Source organism: Neomonachus schauinslandi, chromosome 10 (assembly GCF_002201575.2).
Source record: "Neomonachus schauinslandi chromosome 10, ASM220157v2, whole genome shotgun sequence".
Lineage (NCBI taxonomy): Eukaryota > Metazoa > Chordata > Mammalia > Carnivora > Phocidae > Neomonachus > Neomonachus schauinslandi.
The window spans coordinates 122,965,833-122,989,287 of record NC_058412.1 but is presented as its reverse complement, the minus strand read 5'-3'; the positions used below and the strand labels follow the sequence as shown (position 1 = coordinate 122,989,287).

General features: G+C 49.5%; 1 protein-coding gene across 1 annotated transcript; it reads left to right on the top strand.

Moving 5' to 3' along the window:
• The first annotated feature begins 7,454 nt into the window (after nt 1–7,454).
• TOMM34 (translocase of outer mitochondrial membrane 34) lies at nt 7,455–22,634 on the top strand. Its single transcript, XM_021689293.2, has 7 exons — nt 7,455–7,678; nt 11,224–11,323; nt 12,433–12,585; nt 15,494–15,663; nt 18,371–18,518; nt 22,059–22,185; nt 22,370–22,634. The coding sequence occupies exons 1-7, from the start codon at nt 7,552–7,554 to the stop codon at nt 22,472–22,474; spliced, it is 930 nt and encodes a 309-aa protein (XP_021544968.1). The 5' UTR covers nt 7,455–7,551; the 3' UTR covers nt 22,475–22,634.
• The last annotated feature ends 821 nt before the right edge of the window (nt 22,635–23,455 follow it).

Genomic DNA, 23,455 nt, shown 5'->3' with positions numbered 1-23,455 from the left:
CTTCGGCTCAGGTCATGATCCCAGGGTCCTGGGATCGAGCCCCGCATTGGGCTCCCTGCTCCGCGGGAAGCCTGCTTCTCCTTCTCCCACTCCCCCTGCTTGTGTTCCCTCTCTCACTGTGTCTCTCTCTGTCAAATAAATAAAATATTTAAAAAATATATAAAAAAAAATAATAAATGTCAATTTACCAGTACACACTGTCAAACATCCCTCCTTTATCCCCTTCCTGGGATTTTTCCAAAAGATGGACTGACATTAGGATTGCCCCGTCTTTCAATAGAATGTCCAGTCCAGCACTGCCCCATAGAAATTTCTGTAATGGTGGAAATGTTCTATGTATGTGCTGTCCAAAACCATTGCCAGTAGACAGACACATGTGGCTGCTGAGCATTCTAAATGTGACTAGTATGACTGACAAACTGAATTTTAAATTGTATTTAATATAACTAATTTAAGGGGCACCTGGGTGGCTCAGTTGGTTAAGCTACTGCCTTCGGCTCAGGTCATGATCCCAGGGTTCTGAGATGGAGTCCCAGGTCTGGCTCCCTGCTCAGCGGGGAGCCTGCTTCTCCCCCTCCCTCTCCCCCCAACTCATTCTTGTTCTCTCTCTGTCTCTCAAATAAATAAATAAAAATCTTTAAAAATAAATAAGTAAATAACAAACCTTAGTAAACCATAATATGATAATAGCTTAAGAGAAAGAACCAATGGGGCACCTGGGTGGCTCAGTCGGTTGAGCATCCGACTTGTGATTTTGGTTCAGGTCATGATCTCAGGGTTGTGAGATTCTGTGTCTGGCTCCATGCCCAGTGGGGAGTCTGCTTGAGATTCTTTCTTCCTTTCTCTCTGCCCCTCTCCCCACGTGTACACACGCTTTCTCTTTCTCTCACTCTAAAATAAATAAAATCTTTAAAAAAGAGAGAACCAGGGGCACTTGAGTGGCTCAGTCGTTAAGCGTCTGCCTCTGGCTCAGGTCATGATCCCAGGGTCCTGGGATCGAGCCCCGCGTCGGGCTCCCTGCTCCCCGGGAAGCCTGCTTCTCCCTCTCCCACTCCCTCTGCTTGTGTTCCCTCTTTCGCTGTGTCTCTCTCTGTCAAATAAATAAATAAAATCTTTAAAAATAAAATAAAAAAGAACCAATGAGCAGGGTTACTCATATTTCATTCTGTGCTTACTGAGCTACATATGCCTGGCACTGTACTAGGCTCTGACTATGTAACAGTACTCAGGACATAGATGAGTTCTAGCTTTTTTTGCAATTTACAGTGTAGAAGACATAGTTGCTAGAGAGGTAATGTAGTGCTAAATTATATAAAACCGTAATATGAGAACCTAACCAAGGCTAGTAGGATCATGAAAACTCTAAGAAGGTCTGAACACTCATTCATTCATTCATTCAACAAATACGTATCTAGTATCTGCTCTGGGCCAAGCACAGTACTAGGTGCAAAGCAGTGAGCAAAATAAAGTTTCTGCCCTCGTGGATCTTACACTCAAGTGGGAAAGGCAATAAGCAAAGCAACAAAAACCATATAGACAAAAAAAAACCCCAACATGTGACCGAAATGAGAGACTAAGTCACACTAATACTTTTAAAGAGTATTTAAGGCAGACGGAACAACAAGGGCAAAGGCTTGTGTTGGAAGAGCAGCTAGAATTTGGCATGTTTGGAGCAGAATGAGTAAGGAAAAGTAGGAGATGAGGTAGGAACTGTGGCCAGAGTCACATTGAATAAGGGCAATGTAAAGATGCAAAAGATTGCAAAGAGTTAGTTCAGTGTACGAGTTAACTATCACTACGTAAAAAACCACCCCAAAGCCCAATGGTTTCAAAGTAATCATTTTCCAGTTTTTGGTTATTACAAATAAAACTTACAGTCATTTATGTACACATGTTTATATGGACATACATATAGGCATACCTACATTTCATTTCTCTTGTAAACACGCAGGTGAGAAATAGCTGGGTCATATAGAAGATACTTGGTTAATGTATTAAGAAACTGCTTTTCAGGGTGATCATACTATTTCACATTTCCACCAACAGTGTATGGGAATTTCAATAGCTCTATGTCATCTACACTTGGTATGATCGGTCTTTGCAATTTTAACCGATCTAATAGCGTGTAGTGGTATCTCACTGTGTTGTCTTTTTTTTTTAAGATTTTATTTATTTATTTATTGGGGGGGCACAAGCAAGGAGGGAGGGGCAGAGGGAGAGGGAGAAGCAGACTCCCTCCTGAGCACGGAGCCCGATGTGAGGCTTGATCCCAGGACCCTGAGATCAGGACCTGAGCTGAAGGCAGACACTTAACCTACTGAGCCACCAGGCCCCCCTCTCACTGTGTTTCTCATTTGTATTTTTTCTACTGGCTAATGAGGTTGAGGTTGAGCATCTTTTCAAGTGCTTGCCATCTGTATATTTTCTGAACTATCTGTTCAAGTCTTTTGTCCTTCCTAAAATTGCACTGTTTCCTTATTATTGAGTTTTTAGTGTTTTTTAATATTCTGGATGCATGTCCTTTATCAGATATGTGATTTACAAACATTTTCTGGGGCTTGTATTTTCATTCTCTTAACAGTCTCATTTAAAGAACAGAAACTTTAATTTTTAAGTATAGTTTATCCACTTTTTTTCTTTTATGAGTCATACTTTTGATGTCATACCTGAGTTTTAGGGGAAGAGACCAACCCTGCAAGCTCACATCCCAGGTTCCCATGTCAGCTGACTTCTGGCCAGTTTCAGCCAGCACTGGCAGGAGACGGAGGGCAGAACTAAGAGAGAAGCCAGTCTTTCTCTCTCTTCTTTGCTTCTGATCAAGTATCCAATAGTAACTTTGTCTTCAGCTCCTCCTAGAGCATCCTTACTTGGCTCCAGCTTCTACTCTACTGCAGCTTCTGAACTCTGTAAATATCACTGATGAAGGAGCAGAGGCAAACTGAGGGCAAAGCACAAGCTAACACTCCACAACTCTCCCCCCCCCCCCTTGTGGGATATGTGTGACATTCCTCAGGCACCTCTGGCTGCCCTAGAACAAAGGAGAGGAAAAAAAAAAAAAAAAGGTTAACCAGGGCACCTGGGTGGCTCAGTCGTTAAGCGTCTCCCTTCGGCTCAAGTCATGATCCCAGGGTCCTCGAATCGAGCCCCGCATCGGGCTCCCTGCTCAGCGGGAAGCCTGCTTCTCCCTCTCCCATTCCCTCTGCTTGTGTTCCCTCTCTCGCTGTGTCTCTGTCAAATAAATAAATAAAACCTTAAAAAAAAAAAAAAAGGTTAACTGATGGCGATCACAGTCCTGCCGGATGCAGGACACAAGTCTCCTTCAGTTTGCAACTGTCTTAATGATTTATAAGAAAAAAGCAATTTCCAGAAACCTATAGACTCAATTTCCTGGAGGCCTAACATCACCCTCCTCTCCATAGGATAGAAAATCTTTTTTTTTTTAAGATTTTATTTATTTGACAGAGAGAGACACAGCCAAAGAGGGAACACAAGCAGAGGGAGTGGGAGAGGGAGAAGCAGGCTTACCGAGGAGCAGGGAGCCTGACGCGGGGCTCGATCCCAGGACCCTGGGATCATGACCTGAGCCGAAGGCAGATGCTTAACGACTGAGCCACTCAGGTGCCCCAGGATAGAAAATCTTTAATCAGTCACTCCTCATAACCCCAGTGCAGCTCTTTCTACCCCTGGATCCTGCCTCCATGCTTTAATAAAACCCACCTTTTTGCCCCAAAGATGTCTCAAGAATTCTTTCTTGGCCATTGGCTCCAAACCCCAACACTCCAAGCCATATCATCCCCATTTCCTTTTTATATTCAAGTCCTGGGAATAGTAGTCATTTCCTGCTGCTGCTGGCCTTTGGGCTCCCTCACCGTTCTCTGTTGGCTTCTTGACTCCTCTGTCACCTCTGACACCCAATTCCCTGAACTAACTTCTTATTTCAAATCCCTTTCATAAGCCATCTTACTCAGTGTTTTCAGATTAGATCATGATTGATACACCTGAATTGAAAAGCATCCAGAACTGTAAATTGACAAATTATGATGCTGTCTCTACTTCTTTCCCCAAGACTAATTGGTTCATTATTTGGAATCAGCATATAAAAGTATTGGCTGTGCCTGGCTCAGTTAAATGAAATGTAAGATTGTCCTGATTCTTTTTTTTTTTTTTTTTTTTGAGATTTTATTTATTTATTTGCTAGAGAGAGCACAGGCGAGAGAGAGTGAGCGACAGTACAAGCAGGGGGAGCTGCAGGCAGAGGGAGAAGCAGGCTCCCTGCTGAGCAAGGAGCCCGACGTGGGACTCAATCCCAGGACCTGAGCTGAAGGCAGCCGCTTAACCGACTGAGCCACCCAGGCGTCCCAGACTGTCCTGATTCTAACACATCTTTACTCACCAATGTCTCTCAACCAATGAAGGCAGAGATATTATTTAAAGAAACTACCAATTAACCCTGAAAAGAAGTGTTTAAACAACAAAAAGATTACTGTCCAATAATAATGTCTGTGCATATTACCTCATTCAGGAGACTACAGCTATAATATCTATTCCTTCCCCATTAAAGCTGAATACAAATTAAATATGGCTTTGATGAGATGGTTAACTCAGAGAGATGAAATCTTAATAAATATCAAAAAGTTATTTCCTGCCCCCAAAATAGAACCCAAATTTCTATCAGCTGATAAATGTATAAATAAAATGGACACCCAAAATGTATACAATGGAAAATTATTCAGCAATAAAAAGGAATGAAGTTCTGATACATGCTACACCATGGATGACCCTGGAAAACAGTGTGCTATGTGAAAAAAGCCAATCACAAAGAATCGTGTGTCATATGATTCCATGTACATGAAAAGTCCAAAATAGGCAAATCTATCAGAAGGTAGATTAGTGGTTGCTTTGGGCTTGGGCTCGGGGATGGGGGAGATGGGGTAGGTGAATTGGGCCTGATGACTAAAAGATGTGGGGTTTCATTTTGGGGTAATGACAATATTCTAACATTGATTGTGGTGATGATTGTGCAACACTGACTATAATAAAAACCACTGAACTGTACACAACTTTAAATGGGTGAATTTTATGCTAGTGAATTATTTCTCAATAAAGTTATTTTTAAAAAGTCACCTCCTCCTAGAAGACTTCCTCTCTGCCCGGACTCCCCAATAGCTCCCTACCCTAAATTCTTTCAGTTCTGCTTTTATCAGCTCTGCATTTATGGGAAGCATTGTGGGAAGGGATTACCATTTATCAGTTGCTGTGTAAGAAACCATTCCCAAAACTTAGTGGCATAAAACATTTTTTTTCTCTCACTCATAAATCTACAGTTTGAGCATGGTTCCACAGGGAAGGCTCATCTCTTTTCCGTGGTGTCAGTCAGGGTCAGTCACCATTTGGATGAATTCTTACCCAAAATGCCTCACTCACATGGCTGACAAGTTGGTGCTGGCTGTTGGCTGGGAGCTCACTTGGCGCTGGGGGTAGAGAGGACTTCTCTGTTTTGGTTAAAATAAATATGGATAAAGGCTAGGTTCTGAAGGATATTTGTGAGGGGGAGCCAGGAGGAAGCTGCAGTGCCTTTTAATGGCATAGTCTTGGGAGGTAGATAATGTCCTTTCCACTGTTGAGGGGACCCCAAAGTCCTGTGCAGTTTCAAAGAGAGCTGAATAGACTCCACTCTGCATGGGGGAGTGGCCAAGTTCTGGAAGAGGGTAGAGGACTGGAAATTATTGTTTTGGTCATTTTTGGAAAACACAGCTTGACACAGGTGTACTTGTCCGGTGTACCATTTAGAATATATCCACCTCCAAGCAACAGAAAAAAAAAACAACTAAATGGTGGCTTAAGGCCCCATGACATTTGTTGTTTATTAATAAGTAGCCCATTAGTCAGTCCTCCCAGGGTTGATTCAGGGGCTCGCCAATGTCAGTTTCATCTTTCCCCTCCCGCCCTCCTAGCACATTGGTTTTTCATACCTGTGCTTATTGCCTCACAATTGCAAAATGACTACCACATGTCCAGGTGAATATCCTTAACCCAACAGTACCCAAATCATAAAGAGAGCAAAAGAAAAAGTTATTTTGCAGTCCTGTACCTCTCATCTGGGAGGAAGAACTTTCCCATAAGGACCCAGCAGACATCCTGTAACTCATTGGGCAAATCACAGGCATGTCCACCCCTGACAGATCACTGGCAAAATAGAGTGAGATTATTGTGATCGGTTTAAAGAAATCCTGATTCATTCCCTGGACCAGGAGAATTCAGACTTCTGGAAGCAAAGATGGAAGCTGTTGAGTAGATAACCAGCAGTGTATGTGCCTGGTCAGGTTTCCCCACCACACTAAGTGTTCATTCTTTCCTTGTGTAGGGCCTATGCTGGACTGAGGGGATTCAGATGGAACAGCAACTCAGAAAGTTTATAGTCTGGTTGGGTTGGGTTTACACAAATAATTATAACTAAATTCCTGAGGGCAGGGACCAGGTGTTTGTCAACAGACCTTAGAACGGCATGTTTGGTGCCAGATCCGGTTAGGTCTTGTAGAGACAAAAATAAAGACCTATTTCCTGCCTTTAAAGACCTCACAGTCTTTGAGAAAAACTATAAACTGACAATCACAGAGTGGTAAGTGCTAAATGAGGGATAAACCTTGGGAGCAATAGGAACGGAGGAGGGACAAGGTGAAAGACGTGAGGAGTCAAGAAAGGCTTTCAGAAAGGATGGTTGAGTTGATTATAGGTGGAGTCAGGATCAGGCAAGAGGAAGTGTTTGGAAAAGAACTGCAGGAGAGGGGCACATAAGCCAAGGTCAGGAAGCAAGAGAAACAGCTTCATGTGCGCAGGGGACAACAAGCAATTAAAAACACTGGCACATCAAGTGGGACATAGAGTTAAGTCAAAGGACGCTGAAGATAAGCTGGTTTCCCTCAGCGAAAGATCCTCATGAACCTACCAGTGCATTCATTTATTAAATCGACATCTACAGAGCACTAGGTACCAGTTAGTTTCCAGCCTCAGTGCCTTTGCACTTGCTATCTCTCGGTCTGGAATAGCACTCCCTAAATTTTCTCAGGCTTCTTCAGCTCAATTAGTCACCCAGAGACGCCTACCCCACCCCACCCCCCTTACCTAAAATAGTCCCCATGTGGTCATTTTCCATTACATCACTGTTTTGTTTTTCTTCTAGCATTAATCACATGAGATTATCGTCTTCGTTTGCTCAAGAGTTAATAGCCTGTCGATTCCCACCAGAATGTAAGCCCCTCGCGAGCGGGGACCCGGCCTCTTTCATTGTTTCACCCAGAGTCTTAGCATCCCCAGGTTCTCGACCTACCTCCAGGGACCCTAACGCGCCTCGCTAGGTAAGTCCCGACTCGAGCATGCGCAGAAGGCCCCTGGCGCGCGCAGCTCTGGCCCCGCCCCGTGCGTCCCGCCCCCTCCCGGGGTGGTTGGCCGTCGGACTCACGTCCTCGCCAGGCGGTGTTCCCGCTCGGACGCTGTTGCGCACGCCTCCGCGCGGTAACGGACGCGCCCCCCGGTGCGCCGGCCCGGCCCGGGATGGGCCCCAAGCTCGCAGACTCCGTGGACGGGCTCCGCGCCGCCGGCAACCAGAGCTTCCGCAACGGCCAGTTCGCCGAGGCCACGGTGCTCTACAGCCGCGCGCTGCGGATGCTGCAGGCGCAAGGTACGACCCTGGCCGCCGTTTCCCCGCCAGGCCGGCCACTCCCTCCGGGGTCCCCCGCCGCGGCCGCCCAGACCTCCCTCCTGCCCGGGGTGCTTGCGACTTGATTTCCCCGCGGCCAGCTGGTTCACCAGGCCCACCGGGCACCCTTCCCGCCCATTCCCCCCTTCGGCATCCTACGAGAAACTTCCTTGGCCCTCTCTGCCCCCCCCCTTTTTAAATTGTAATACGGTTTTATTACTGGTTCTTTTTCACTTACTGGCATATCAAAAACATATTTCCATATTAATGGGTGTTTTATCACATTTTTTTATTTCGGTAAAAAAACCCCAAAAAAACCCACAGCATTAAATTCACCGTCTTAACCATTTTTTAAGTGAAGTATTAAGTACATTCACGTTGTTGTGCAACAGATCGCTAGAACTTTTTCATCTGCAGCAGTGAAACTCTGTACCCACTAAACACTGATCTTCCTTCCCTCCCCTCAGCCCTTGGTTTCCACCCTTCTACTTTGTGTAGCTATGATTTTGACTAGTTTAGATAGTTCAGATAAGTGAAGTCATACGGTATTTCGCTTTTGTGACTGATTTCGCTTAGCGGAATGGTCCTGAGGACGTTATAATCCATGTTGTAGCAATGTGACAGATGTTTTCCTTCTTTTTTAAGGCTGCATAATTTTCCATTGTATGGATATACCACGCTTTCTTTATCCAGATGTAAACAAGGCCTGTCTGATAAGGATCAGGGCTGCAAAGAAGACAAATACAGTGATGTGGTAAGAGAGGTGACTGGGGAGCTCCTTTGGAGTGGAAGGTCAAGGACAACTTTGAAGAAGAAGTGACCTTTGAAGTGACATCTGAATGATGAGAAGAAGCCAAGTGCACACAGTTTTGGGTGCTGAGCATTCCAGGTGGAGGGAACTGTTCATTCCACGGGCCCCCAGACAGAGTAAGCGTGGTGTGTTGCAGGAGCCAGACCATAGTGAGCCAGTGGGGAATTGTAAGTATTGAGGGCAGTTAGATAGGCAGAGCCCTATTGTGTAGGCATTTTATGCGGTAGGCTGTGGTAGGGAGTTTGGATTTTATTCCCTGATGGGAAGCTACTGGGGAGTTTTATTTTAAAAAGAGGAGCACCATGTCCTTTATCAGTTCTCCCAGCCTCCAGCTCCTGGGTAAGACACTTTGGAGAAGAGGTAAGCCTCATTCTAATCAGCCCGTTGCCCCAAACCTCTCCTCCAAAGTGTCTTACCCGTGCGCCCTCATTTTCTGTAGTACCTATTTCCCTTTGCCTTCTCTTCTTGGCTAGCATTTGTTGAGTGCTTTTCTGTGTGCTAGGCACTACAGACCTCATTCTTTTTTATCTTCTTACAAACCTACAGATAAGACTCTTTATGGACGAGGAGTCCAGAAGAGTTCAATTTGTCTACACTGGGTTATACAATGAAGACATATCAGAGGCAGGATTTGAATGCGCGTCTGACTGATTTGCAAGTCCAAGTTTTGAGTCATTTTGCTAGGCTTCTCCCCAAATCCTCTCCAAATTCCAGTCTGTCTTATTTGAACTTGTGCAATTTCAAGCCCCTCTTTTGCCCCCTCTTGTTTTTCTAGAACACTCCTCTTTAGGCCCGCCTCCTCATCTCAGTCTCACTTGATGAAGTCACTGACGAATCTGAGATATTGATATTACTGCCTTTTTCTTTCATCCTACCCCAGCTGGTCTGAAAAAGCATGTGCTTTTGTATGGATTTATTCTGGATCCTTAGAAGGGCTGGCCTGGGGTCTAGACTTAGTAGGGGAACAGCATTTGGTTCTGCTCTTGCTGTTAATTTTCCAGATGATTTCTGGGCAAATCCCTTGATTTCTCTGATCACTTTTGCTGACCTTGAAAGGACGGCAGGGAAGAAGCTAACAAAATGAACCCTTCCAGCAAGTCTGTGAAGTGATATGTTCATGTGATAGGGGAGCACACGCGATCGGAGGGATTGAGTGACTCGTGCGGGCTCACGGGCAGGATCCTCAGTTCCTCCGCTGCCCTTCCCACCGCACCTCTGCTACTTGAGACTTGATATGGACTACGAGTTTTGAGTACTTGTGCTTGTTCCTCAAGGGCAAGGATATATTTTACTTTTTTCCTGTACTTTGATGTCTCACTCAGGGCCTGGCAAAATAAGGGGGAAAGTTCTTATTTTATTAGTTTGTTATTGTTGATATTGAATGAACGCCATCATGCCTCAATATGGTAACATACTTGGTGAAAAAAGAGTAAGTTGCGGAAGGATAGGGAGTAGGGTGCCACTTAGTTTCGGAAAGCTTTGAAAGATATAAAATGGTATATTCTCTTCCCTGTGAATGCATATGTAATAGAAGTGGGCAAACATGCATACGGGAGGATGTTACCTACCAACTTCAAGACTGTGCTGACATCTGGAGGTCTGGGCAGGAAGCAAAGGGAAAAGGGTGAGGATGAGTGGAACTTTAGCCATCTCGAAAACGAAAAAGGTTGGAAACAAATACAATGTATGCCAAGTCCGATGATGGATGTCAAGCATCTGTTTTACTGTTTTCTAAATGTTTTGTAATTTTCAGAAGAGAGTTTGTTTTACTTCTTTGGGATATATACCCAGGAGTGGAATTACGGAGTCAACACTTAATAATTTTCGGGGTGTTTTGTTTGTTTGCTTTCCGTTATGGCTTATGCTAGTGGGTATGAAGTGGTTGAAAAATTACTTTTTTAAAGATTTTAGTTATCTATTTGAGAGAGTGAGAGGAGAGCACGGGAGGGGCGAGTGTCAGAGGGAGAAGCCGACTCCCTGCTGAGTGGCGAGCCCGACGAGGGCTCGATCCTGGGACTCCGGGATCATGACCTGAGCCGATGGCAGACACTTAACCAACTGAGCCACCCAGGTGCCCCGAAAAATTATTTTTAAAATTGAAAGTCATTGTGGCTACACAGTAAAAGACATGGGCTTTTGCAATTCCTGAGGATAAGGATTGCCTTTAGAGAAGTGTCTGATAATTCTCCTCCACACTGGGTCGCTTGAATCCTTCCTCTGATTAAGTTCTGCATAGCCCTGCCAGACCCAGAGGACTCTTCCCTGGCAAAATCCTTTCTGATTTGACCAGGTAGGATTAGTCTCTTTCTCAGAGTGAAGGAGACTTCAGTCTCCTTATCACATTTTTCTTTTCCTTTTTCAGGAACCCCTCTTAATTGGGTTTACATGCTTTTTGTAACAAAATTCACACATGTGCGCGTGCGCACACACACACATAGTTACAGCATGGATCTCCTTGAGCAGAAGCCAGCTGGTTCATGTTTTGTCTTTTGCCTGGTCCTAGCTTCAGTGCTGGAGTGAGTGGAGAAGGTGTTTGGTTCCCCGTGAGTGGCGGGAAGCTTGCTGCTCTCGCTCCCATGTGAGAATGACAAACCTGGCAGCCCAACGAGCCTGAGCGGGAAGCCCAGAGAGCTCCGGGTATGAAATACACCCCAGAGTCCCGGGGCATCCATTTCCCACCCTGTTAATCTCGTACTTTCTGCTTCCCCCTGGCCAGGTTGTTCGAACCCCGAAGAAGAAAGTATCCTCTTCTCTAACCGCGCAGCCTGCCACTTGAAGGATGGCAACTGCAGGGACTGCATCAAAGACTGCACTTCGTAAGTGGGCGGGGGCGACCTCCGGGGCCTCAGGGTCTCCGGAGGGGAAGCTGTGTTCATCTGGCCTGTTCTCTTCTTGGGGTCGATCCCAGCAGTTAACAGCTGTGTCAGATAATGAGGACATGTCCCTAAGTGTCACCAGCTCACCGAGGATAGGAGGCTCTACTTGGTGCTTACGGCCCCTGACTTGTGTCTTTGGAGTCTGCCAAAAGAGCAGGAGTCAGGTGGGGACTTAGAGGTGGGCCTTATGGGCCTTGTAAGATCGGGGACCTGAGGATGAGGGTGAGTTGCAGGCTAGTGACTGGCTCGCCCCGGTGTTTTCTGGGGTGGATGTGTGTGAGAGGGAAAGAAAGAGGGACCGAGGTTAGTGAATTGCCGCAAAACAAGGAGAAGAAGTTATCCATCGATGACCTGTTGTAACAGGTGTTCAACGGTTTGTCATACTTCTTTCTTCTGCAAGCCAGTCTGACACCGCCTTCTCTCCTCCTCACTGAGCTGACACACGTCTGCAGCGTCGCCTTAGGTTTGTGCCCTGGTGGTAGCTGAGGGAGGAGGAGAGGGGAGCGGGCTCGTGGGGCCTGTGCTCAGTGGCTCCGTACCAGGCCCGTGCTAGGTTTCCTCCCCGGAGGGCTCATGACCACCCTGCGGGGTAAGTTTACCGTCCCGCCCAGGCTAGAAGTGGGTTGCAGCCAATTGAGGCCGTAAGGTGATCTGCGTGGGGTCCCGTGGCTGGTGGCAGAGGTAGAATTCAAACACCACTCCATCTGACTGCGGAGCCTGTTTCTCCCACCGGGTCGAACTCTGTAGAAACACATGGAAGAATGAAAGCTACAGGCGCTTGTTCTTGATCTGGGGGGGGTTGCGACTCGGAAAATTGGTGCACGAGCACACAGATTTCAGTCTTAGTGGTTTTCTGCTCATCGTACCTTCTCCACTTTGGTCGAAGATAGAAAGTCCCTCTGCTAAGGCCTGACATTTTTAGCAGCGTCTCTGTGCCAGATATGACCTCCTGTACACTGAATGCTGTGGATGACGCTTCCTAGAAGGAGCTGCGGGGGGTGGGGGGGGGGTGACTCAGCAGCCGGTGACATTTCTTCCTCTGGCCCTAGAGCACTGGCCCTGATGCCCTTCAGCATGAAGCCCCTGCTGCGGCGGGCATCGGCCTACGAGGCCCTGGAGAAGTACCCCCTGGCCTACGTGGACTACAGGACCGTGCTGCAGATTGATGACCGTGTGGCATCGGCCCTGGACGGCATCAGCCGGTGAGCCTGACTCTGCAGACGGTCTCTCTGGACTCGCTCAGGACCATGGCTTTGGTCATCTCTTGGGGGTCCCCCGAGGCCTACTGAGCACGTGGGGAAAGTGCAGGAGGACAGTCCGCTGTTGTGGTTAGCAGGGGCCTGAGGGGTCAGAGTGAGGGGCCTGATGGATCGATGGCCCGGCTGCTCCGATTCCTTACCAGGGTAATAAGGTATTGAGGTCTGTGTAAGGGATTGTTCCAGGTGCCCTGGGGAAGACCCCCTTGCTTCACAGACCTAACTAGAGCGGGGAGAGTGGGAAACAGGTGCAGGCAGCCGGGACACGAGGCTATAGGCTGGTGTTTGCAGGGACGCGTCGGCCTGTGGTACTGTGACCCCTTCACGAGGCTCGTCAGGCGCCATTTTGTTCTGAGTTTCTGAGTGGTGCTTTGTTTCCGCCTCGTGGCTGCCCTCGTTTGTGTACTGATCGTGTTTCCCCTCTTTGTATGGGCTGCTAGAAAGCCAAACGCTACACTCACAGCAAACCCTTCACAGGACTTCGTGGCGCGTGTTTAGTGTATCATTTTTAGCTTGACTGGTTTTCTCTCTGCCTCCTTTTACTTTCAGTCATTCAACAGAATCTGGCACTTCTGTGTGCCCGACTTTGCACTAGGACCTGGGCTGATGCCCGACACGTAGCTCTTCCTGCCCTAACGGAACCCCCGGTCTCGTGGGGAGCCCCAGTCAGTCACAGCCACGCGCACCACAGTGTGGTGAGTGCTGCGGTAGGAGGCGGCCCAGGGGGCTGAGGGGGCAGAAAGGGGCACCCAGCCCGCCCGGGGGGAAGGAGGAAGCCAGTCGGGACTTCCCAGAGGAGGTGAGCTGAGGCTGAGAAACGAAGAGACCTGGGGCTAGCGCAGCAGGAAGGACAGCTGTGCAGGGTGAGCCGGGGTGATGTGTTCCAGGAATTGTGAGGAGTCCCATGTCGCTTGGCACTGCGGGCAAGGAGCTCAGCTCGGACGTGTGAGGTGAGGCCCGGCCACACAGGGCCCGGACCTAATCCAGGCACGGTGAGGCTTTGTGAAAGGGTCTTCAGCAGGGGGATGGTGTGAGCAGATTTGAGAGAGAAGCTCACTGGCTGCCGTGTTGCAGGATGACGTGAAGGAGAGCAGAGTCGGAAGGGCTGGGCGGGAACTCAGATGGTGGAGATGCTGGAAAGAGGACAGTGGGACCAGTTCTGGGGACAGTTAGGTAGTAGTTTGATGAATCTGGGTGTTGGGAGTGGTGAGAAGGGAAAAACCGGAGAAACATCCTGGTGGCTGACATGTTGAGTTGGAGGGGACCATGAGACGAGAGACACGAGGACAGTGGTTGGTATTTACGTGGGTTTTGGAGCAAAGGAGACAAATACAAGGCAGACCTATGGATTCAAAGGTCATCGGCATAGAGGTGAGGTGGGTTGAGGTTGTGGGAGGAAAAAAAGACCCCCACAACAAGTGAGCCAGGGGAAGAGGATGGTGCTTAGAAAACTGCAACATTTGAGGGACTTCGGGGGAACAGCGGCCGGAGGGGAGGAGGAAACTTGGAGCCTTTAGGGAAGAAGTATTTCCAGAAGGATGAAAACCTCACTCCCATCCGGTGTTGCGATGAGTTAGTGGACTTCTGAGTTTAAGAAAGAGAGTCACTGGTGGTTGTGACGGAAGCATGCGGCGGGTCAGAAGCCCGGGTGGCAGGGGGTTCGAGAAGCCTGGCCGTGAAGAGGCAGAGGAGTCCAGCTGCGATGGCAGAGTGGGGTCTCCAGGGGGGTCTTACTAAGTGAGGAAACGGTTCAGTGCGGCCACTTGGAGTCGGTAGAGAGAAAGGCTGAAGCTAGAGGAGAGCTGCTGGTGGTGGTTCCTGACAGAGGCAGGACGAGGTGAGACCCAGAGCTGAGGCGGAGAGACTGGCCTCGTCACTTCTTCATCTGTGACAGGAGAGACTTGGGAAGGATTTGGTGCCCACGCAGGTGGGTTTGCATTTGTGGGACCTGGAAGTTTGCCCTGAAAAAGGAGGAGGGTAAGGGAGCCGAGCTGAGGAGGGTAGAGGTTTGAAATAGCTGTGCCAGTCAGAAAAACAGCTGTGAGGGCTTAGTCAGAGGCGGTGAGTTTGTAGTGATCGCCACCTGGGATGCCATCCTTCTAGTCGCACGGAGCGCCGTGGTTGGGGCAGAAAAAGCATACAGTTGGCTTTATTCACTGATCCAAGCACATGCTTACTGGGCCCGGGTGGGTATCAGGTGATGTGCTAGGTGCTGGAGATTTCTTAGCCAAACGGACGTGGTCCCTGAGCAACATTTGAAGCAAGTTAGCTGGGCCCAGAAGGGGGGGATGGAGAGTGAAGAGATCATTCCAGGTAGAGGGAAAAGCATGGGCAAAGGCTGGAACATACGGATCAAGAGGGAATGCGGCTCCCGGTAAAAGTGGAGCGGGGTGGGGGGGGGGGGGGGGGGGGCACATCAGATCTCGGGCCCTGTCAGCCTAGGGAAGTGGGAACCGCTGGAGGAGTTCAAAATTTGAGAATGACACAGGATTTGTATTTTATAAAGATCTCTGAGCATTAATCAAAGGTCAGGTGCTTGCCTGGCCTTTTAATAGGTCCACTGAGAAAATATAAGATATGTGATCCTTTCTTGGGGGCATGTGTGGTCCTTTGGGGGTAAGGTTTAAGTACCCTTAACAAGCAGCCATCCCCACTTCGGGCTTAACAGAGTGTGGCCAAGTGACGGCCAGGCGGGGCACGAGTGTCATGGTGGCAGACATCTGTTCCTTTCCTGCTGTGTGTCAGAAGGTTGTAGAGGGGTGGTGGCTCTCTCCACCCCCTCTGGATTTATGAGAGGGGGAGTATCATCTTGACCCAGCTGGAAACCTCCCTGTAATTCTGTCTGCTTTTCCAGAATGACCAGAGCTCTCGTGGACTCGCTGGGGCCCGAGTGGCGCCTGAAGCTGCCCTCTATCCCCTTGGTGCCTGTCACAGCTCAGAAGAGGTGGGATTCCGTGCCTTTGGAGTACCACAAAGAGAAGGCTAAGAGAAAATTCAGAGAAACCACAACTTCCAAGGGCAGAGGTAAGCTGTGACTTCCTGCCCAGAGTGTTAACAGTCTGCCCGTGGCCACTTCCTGTAGAGTCATCCTGTAAAAATTGGCCTTGCTTAAGCTGAGCTCTAAAAATTATCTGTGAAACAAAAAGTCTTCACCTCTTAGAGTCTTCTCAATTCTATCCTGAGGGCGATGAAAGTCCTCTCACCACTGTCTGGATTCAGAGATAGAGAAGGCACGTTGGACGCTCAGTGTGGCTCACAGGTATACAGCTTTAGTTCCCTTCTCTTTTCTCTGGCAGCAGTGGGGGTGGATGAGCTAGGATGGTTTAGAAAACTCAACACTTTGGTAAAAATAACAAAGAGAACGTATTGGCTCATGTAACTGAAAGTTCCGAGTTCAGGTTCAGGCAAGGTTTGCTCCAGCAGCTCACTACATTGTCAGACTCGGACTCCATTCCTCAGTACTCCTCTCAGCTCTCTTCTCTGGTGTGTCTGCTTTGTCTTGGGGCGGTCTTCCCTCCCAGTGGTAAAACAGCTATAAAGTAGTTCCTGGCCCCGTCCCCTTAGGCCATGCCTCATGGCCCAGAGGAAGAGAAAGAGGTGATTTTCTTCTGAGAGCTCCCTAAGAAAGGGTTTCTTTCCTTTAAATCCCTTTAAATACACTGTCTCGGTGTATTCTGGCCTGTTTGGTCACAGGCCATTCTCTGGGAACTGGTCACTGGGACCAGGGGCTGAAGTTTTGTGATGACCTCTGCCCTAAGCCATCTGCCCCCACCTTCACAGCAAGAGGGTGACGCTTCCCCAGGAACACACACACCATGTGAGGCCCTGGAGGTGGAATAGGGAGGGGCGATCAAAGCCAGGTAGCCCCAAAACAGGAGACTGTTCACCTTGACTATGTAAAATGGAGGGGTCGTTCTTCAGGCAGCGGTTCACCGGCGCCCCAGGGAATTAGCTGGGCCCAGTGAGCTAGGTGTTGAGGAGCGGAGGTGCGGCAGGTCTGAGGGCTGGAGCCTGCCGTGGGTGGTGGTGGAGGGCAGGGTCACCCCCCCTTCCTGGGAGGGAACGTGTCTGGCCGTGGGTCGCATTCACTCTGGTTTGTGGGAACCTGGCAAGTGTCCCCCGACTCTTCTCCAGAATAGAAATGTGGGGCGCTAACGAAAATGGCTTCAGGGCACCTACCAAGTATTTCATTCTTTCAGAGTCACCGAGCCATCTGTTTTCCAGCTCTGTGCCGAACGGCGTGACACAGGGCCTTTAGTGTTTGGGGAGTTTGAAACAGGCACCAACACGTGTGCACTTGGAGGAGTCGGGGAAAGGCTCCTGGAGGAGGTGACAGGTTGAGCTGGACATTGCGGGGGCTGAGGGGGGCGGTCTTCAGCTGGGCAAGGGGAGGGAAGGGCATCTGTGGCAGGGCCGGTGGAGAGAGCTAGAGAATGCAGTGCAGTGGGTATCACTGGGGAGCAGTGGGAGTCCGTCCGCGGCCTGCGGCCTGGTGTGTGGAGAGCCGGGGCAAAGCCGAAGGGGTGTGGATGCCGCAGCCCCCCCAGGAGACGTGCAGGAAGGTTCATAGCAGGGTGTTTGCAAGAGCAAACAACAGAACCGCAAACAGCGCAGGGCTCTCAGTAGAAGGGATGAACGAGCCCTAGCACAGCAGTGCGAACGAACTACAGGGATCTGCATCAGTACGGCCGAATCTGAGGAGTACTTGAATTATTTATTCTTTTATACGAGATTTAAAAACAAAATGAACAGCAAATGGTTTGTAGGAACTATCGTATACAGTTAAGCTACCAAGAAAAAAAAGGGGGAAGGAAGCAAAGGATTGGGGATCATGGTTTCCTCCAGGGATGGATTGACTTGGGGAGGGGGGCCCCACAGGGCTTTAAAGGTCTTAGTAAATGTTCTGTTTCTTAAGGTGAGGGATGAGTTCAAGGGTGTTAGTTTTGTTCCTAAAACCTTACCCATGTTGCAAATATTCAGGATTTTATAGAGAGAGTTTTTTAAAAATTAAAGAAACCCGGTGATCTGGGAGCTGGGGCTGGAGCATTGAGTTGCGGCTGCGCAGTGAAGGGCCTGAGGGCCAGGCGAGCAGCCCGGATTTCACCTCGTGTCTCTGTCCGTCAAGGCTGGGGCCACGCGGCGTGGGGTAGGTGAGGGAAGGTGCAGGCTCAGACCAAGCAGAGACAGGGAACGGTGGGCTCTTCTGCCCTCTCCTGCAAGCCCGGGAGCTACACCCTTTCTTTCTGAGATGCTTGCTTATTTAAATACTTTTTATTCTCCTGCTTTAAGTTTATAGGGTGTTCCTCACTTGGTGGTGCACTCTCAGGTTTTGTCCTGACGCTAGCCCTGGGTGGGGTAGCTAATGGCCCAGCGTACAGAGAAACTGAGGTCCCAGAGACTTAGGCAGGTCGCCCGAGGTCCCCGGCTACTAAGGGGCAGTGCTGGGGCTAGAACCCAGCTTGCTCTTTACCACGTATCTGTTCTTACGTGCATGCCTGTGTGTGTTTCCATCAGGACTCCCCAACCTCTTCTGACTGAAAACCTGTTGAATTTCCCAGAAGCCCTGTGAGGGGGGGCTCCTTCCCCCCGGGAGGCTGCTTCCGAGCAGTGTAGGGAGTCTCAGGGCGGGGGGAGAAGGCCGCAGACGACGCGGGACAGCCGATGCCGGCAAGGCCTCGTGGATCTCGGGCACCCGCTCCATGGCTTTTTCCTCTTCTGAATTTGCATCTAGTGTCTTCTGCTGGGGATGTGGAGAGAGCCAGAGTTCTGAAGGAAGAAGGCAATGAGCTTGTAAAGAAGGGAAACCATAAGAAAGCTATTGAGAAGTACAGTGAAAGCCTCTCCTTTAGTGACATGGAGTCCGCCACATACAGCAACAGGTATCTGCCACCAGCCGCTGGCCTGGGGGATTTCAGGACGTCGGCTGCTGTCCGTAGTCTTCTCTCGGACTGGGGCGGGCTCTTCATTCCTAGCGCTTAGTCAGTGTGTCGCAGCTCGAGATAGGCATTCCCAGTTGTTTTGGTCCCCATGAGGCAGGTGTGGCCAGTGGCATTCGCTCTCTTAAAGGAATAGACACTGAGCGATGCCGGGGCGCCTGGGTGGCTCGGTTGGGCGACTGCCTTCGGCTTGGGTCGTGGTCCCAGGGTCCTGGGATCGAGCCCCGCATCAGGCTCCTTGCTCGGCGGGGAGTCTTCTCCCTCTCCCTCTGCTTGCTACACCACCTGCTTGTGCTCTCTCTCTGTTAAATAAATAAATAAAACTCTTAAAAAAAAAAAAAAGGAAAGGAAAGAAACTGAGCGATGCCAACGTGGAGCCTGGGCTCTGTCAGCCTCCCTCCCCCTCAGGTTTTCATGAACCATCCAGATGAGCACACTCCGTAAGTAAGAGCAGTGTGCTTATACAAACACAGCCTCAACGTGTGTCTCGTAGCCCTCCTCCTTTGCCCCAGCCCCACGGGTTCCCCGGACCCTCCTATTAGAAGGCTTGGCACCGTCTCAGCACCAGGACAGAACCCAGGGTGTGGACTAACTATCGCCTGGCCTGGGAGCAAGAGAGATGGTCCCGTCTAGCCTGAAGGGTGTGACCTGTGGTGCAGTTGAACACCCCGCACCACGAGCTGCTGGACGTGAATGCCAGTTCTTTCCACCGACAGTGGGGTCACTATTCCTTTATTGGGTGGGAGTCACGGTTTTGCAACACACTCGGGCGTACTGGTGGTAGGTGGTCTTCCCCTTTTAAAGTCAAGAAATCAGAAGCTCAGAGCCAGAAGGGCTTTACCTCTGCTCACCGGCCAGTAAATGGTGGAGACAGACTTGCAACCTGGCTCCGATGAGATCTTTCTATTAGTTTTACTGTCAGAAGCTTGAAACATTCAGCAAGGGACCTTATCTGATCCAAATCTTGCTTATAAAAGATTTACTACAAAATATTATAAATTGTTTCTCCCGCCCTGCTAACATACACATAACTACTCTTTAGTTTAAAAATCTTGGATCTACTATAGTCTTGCCATTCCCTATCCAAAATTCTTGGGATAAAATGTGTTCCAGATCTGAGTAAGGTAATATGGTCTGTATATTGGATCACATAATACTCCCGCAGGGTCTGGGCAGTGGCTGAAGTTCATTGTTAACATTTCTGCCTGAAACACGGGGAAATTCCATGTAACCTCAGGCCTGTGCAGGTCAGGTTTTGCTGTCAAATAAGTTCAAAAGAGAACTTTTTGTTTTAAAGCGTGGATTTTTGAATTTGAGACCTGTGGTTTTACTGGCTGATTGGACCAGGGATGCCTCAGTCCACCAGGCTCACCGGAAGGAAGGGCTGTTGCCCGTTTGTTCTAGGTTTCTGCTGCAGCATTTTGACGCCCCCATCTCTGGGCCCTCTGGACTAACTTGCTTCATACTGAGAGAGACCTCTATTAGCCTGTTTTCCTGGATTTTTAATACATTCAAGACAATGCTTTGTTTTGTTTAAATACAATTTTTCATACAAGTATGTTTTTGCCACAGGTTTTTTTTTTTTTTTTTTTTTAGCTTTTTTTTATTTATTTGACAGACAAAGAGGGAACACAAGCAGAGGGAGTGGGAGAGGGAGAAGCAGGCCTCCCACGGAGCAGGGAGCCCAATGCGGGGCTCGATCCCAGGACCCTGGGATCATGACCTGAGCCGAAGGCAGATGCTTAATGACTGAGCCACCCAGGCACCCCTGTGCCACACTGTTTTAATTATTAGTGCTTTATACTATCTTGTAGGGCTGGTCTTCTCCTTGTTCTTAATCAGAGCATCACTGGCTATTTTCCCAGGTTTGTTCTTCTAGCTAAACCTTCGGATCATTTTGACAGACTCCAAAAAGTATCTTGGTGGGCTTTTGGTTGTGGTTACATTGAATTTATAAATTTAATTTTGAGGACTGATAACTCGACACAAAACTGAATTTTCCATCCATTGTGGCTGAAATTATACCACATCCTGGATGCCATTTTAATGCTCCGCCTTGTGCCTATGCAGCTCTGTGTACCAGCTCATCGTCTTTGGCTTCCTTCCCTTCTCTCTGTGCAGTTGGTACCTGAGTGGGGATATCACTCGGGTGCCCAGCACCTACAGCTTGCCCTGAATGGACCTTCAGAAGAGTCTCATTTAAAATTAAAAATGAACCTGAATCCCTACCTCACTCCGTATTTTAAAGTAAATTCTAAGTGGATCACAGTTTCAAATGTAGAAAATAAAACCACCAAGTTGTAGAAGAATGCATGGGTTAATTATCTTGCAGTGGGGAAAGTATTAAAATAAAATTGTTGTGGGGTGGGGGATAGGGACCAGAGAGGTCGTTAAAGGAAAGGTAAATTTGATTTCATGAGGTTAAAAAGCCTTATGTAAAGATACTGAGCTTTGCCCATATTTAAAGCAACTACATTAAAATGGACTTTATTTTCTTCCATTATTGACTGAAGTTAAAGATTGACCCCAGGGTTAGTACAGTTACAGGAAAATAGAAAGTTACTGATGGAGCCTCAGAGAGCAGCTCCTTTGCAGAGCATTTTGGCAATAATAGTCACGATTATAAATGCACTTATCTGCTGACCCATCCGTTCCTCCCAGTAGGCATCCTGAGTTTTATGCACAAGGATGCTCATGGCAGCATCTTGTATTAGCAAACCGGAAGCAATGAAAAATATCTCCAGATAAGGAATTGGCAAAATAAGTTGTGGTTCATCCAACTAAGTGAATAGTGCTCCCATCGGGAATGGTGAGGTAGAGTGGGTGGAGTTACAGAAGGAGTGCCAAGACACCTGTTCTTAGTGGCCATCTCTGGAGAAAAGAATGGGGAAGATGTACACACTTTTTTCCCCGTCGATGCAGAACATTTTGTTGTATGGATGTATGCGGCTATTTTTTCCCCATGATTATGAAAGTTTTCACGGTGTAAGTTGAAAGAATTGTACATTGGACACTCACACCTACCACCCAAATTCCCCGTTAACATTTTGCTACGTTTGCTCTATCGCACGGAGCCACTGACCAGTGCCACTTGGTTTGGGCGCATTTCAGAGTGAGCCGCAGACCCTGCACCTGCCCGCTGACGTGTCCGCGTGCGCGTGCTCAGGGTCCAGTACTTACGGTAGAGGACTTCTCAGTCCGTCGGGGGCGGGGCGGGCAGGGTTCAGGAGCAAAAGAGCGCAGGCTGGGAGCGGGAGGCAGCCCAAGGGACAGGCCCCATGGCCAGGACAGCCGGGACGTGGAGCGTCCGCCCCGCGGCGGCCTCGGTGCTGGCGCCGGTCCCCTCGCCCCCCCGCACCGCGAGGGTGAGGAAGCCGCACGGCCACCGGCCCCGAGTGGTGTCTGCCGCCTCCCAGGTCACCGCTCGGCTGGTGGGCGGCCGCTGAGCAGTGACCGGACCCTCCCGACGGCCTTTCCCGGCAGAGCGCTCTGCCATCTGGCCCTGAAGCAGTACAAGGAAGCGGTGAGGGACTGCACGGAGGCCCTCCGGCGGGATGGAAAGAACGTGAAGGCGTTGTACAGACGAGCGCAAGCCTACAAAGCACTCAAGGTAAAGAGCCTGACCGAAAGGCACCAGCTGAGACGCCTGTGCCTGTGGTGGCCCCACCCCCCCAGGGCAGCCCCCGCGGTGGCTCAGGGCAGGCCCGCAGGCTGGGGTTCGAGACCCTGTGGGCCTTGGCAGCCCCGGCCCACCTCAGTCAGGTCTCCGTCCTCAGCCCCTTCTCTCCTCTCAGGACTTCAAATCCAGCTTGGCAGACATCAGCAGTCTCCTGCAGCTTGAGCCCAGGAACGGCCCTGCCCGGAGGCTGCAGCAGGAAGTTAAGCAGAGTTTAAACTAAAGACCCAGAAGGTTAGCGGGAAGCCTCTGCCCGAGCTCCCTCCTCTGTGCCTGCTCCTGGGACCCAGCATGCCCCCGAGCGAGCTCTGAGGCCACTCAGACGTGCTGGCTTCCCACCCCTTAAGAGGCTTTGCTTTGTTCAGAATTAAGCTCAGAGTAGTAAAAAGAAAAAACAAAACAAAAAACCCCCAGATGTTGTTCTGCTGGAACGGTCCCCACTGCCGCCTGCCCCGGACAGCTAGCAGAGCACTTGGCTCCGACCCTGCCCCAAGCATGCTCCCCACGGCTGCCCTCCTAGCTTCCCCAGACCCATCTCACTGTGGTTCATCTGAGCAAAGTGAGCGCGGGGGTCGGGAGGTGGGGAGGGGTAAACTAGAGCCCAAAGCAGCCTGTTGAGCTGGTTCTCCAGGGCTGCCATCCCCACCCTGTCCGTCCCAGAGCTCCCGGTGTTCTGAGCTCCAGTGCCTTTTGGCTGGGCCCTCCTCTGGTAGGGACACAGAATCCTGACCCGCAGGTGGCCTTGTCTGTAGCTCTGGGCTGCTACCCCCTCCTGCGGGGAGGTGCCTGAGCGGTTTTAAGAGTCCGGAGGTGTGGCCGCTCCTAAAGGTGGGATGGAGAGAAAAGGCCTTGAAGTCTGTGTCCTTCCACTCTGGGCAGGGACCATCTTTTGACCTCAACAGTGGCCCCCTCCAAACTTCTTGGTTCTTTGTCACGCGAAGTTAATTTGAACTAAATGGACTGATTTTGTTGAACTGTGTATCCAAGCTATTGCATTAAACATCTTTCTGGTACGTAGATGTCTGCCATACTTCCGTACACTTCGTGCTTGGAACTTTGCAGGAACAAAGAGCTGCAGCGTGTTGAGCACTTGCTCACTCGTCAACCAGACTTCCTGGACTGTGTGCATGGGTCAGGCTGTGTGTACAGTGCGGGGGAAAGCACAGTAACCGACACGGTCCCCGCTCTCGGATGGCTGAGGCTG

Coding starts and splice junctions, on each gene's coding strand:
- TOMM34 (XM_021689293.2), top strand. CDS start 7,552: ATGGGCCCCAAGCTCGCAGACTCCGTGGACGGGCTCCGCGCCGCCGGC. Junction 15,664..18,370: donor CACAACTTCCAAGGGCAGAG/GTAAGCTGTGAC, acceptor ATTTGCATCTAG/TGTCTTCTGCTGGGGATGTG. Junction 22,186..22,369: donor AAGCCTACAAAGCACTCAAG/GTAAAGAGCCTG, acceptor CTCTCCTCTCAG/GACTTCAAATCCAGCTTGGC.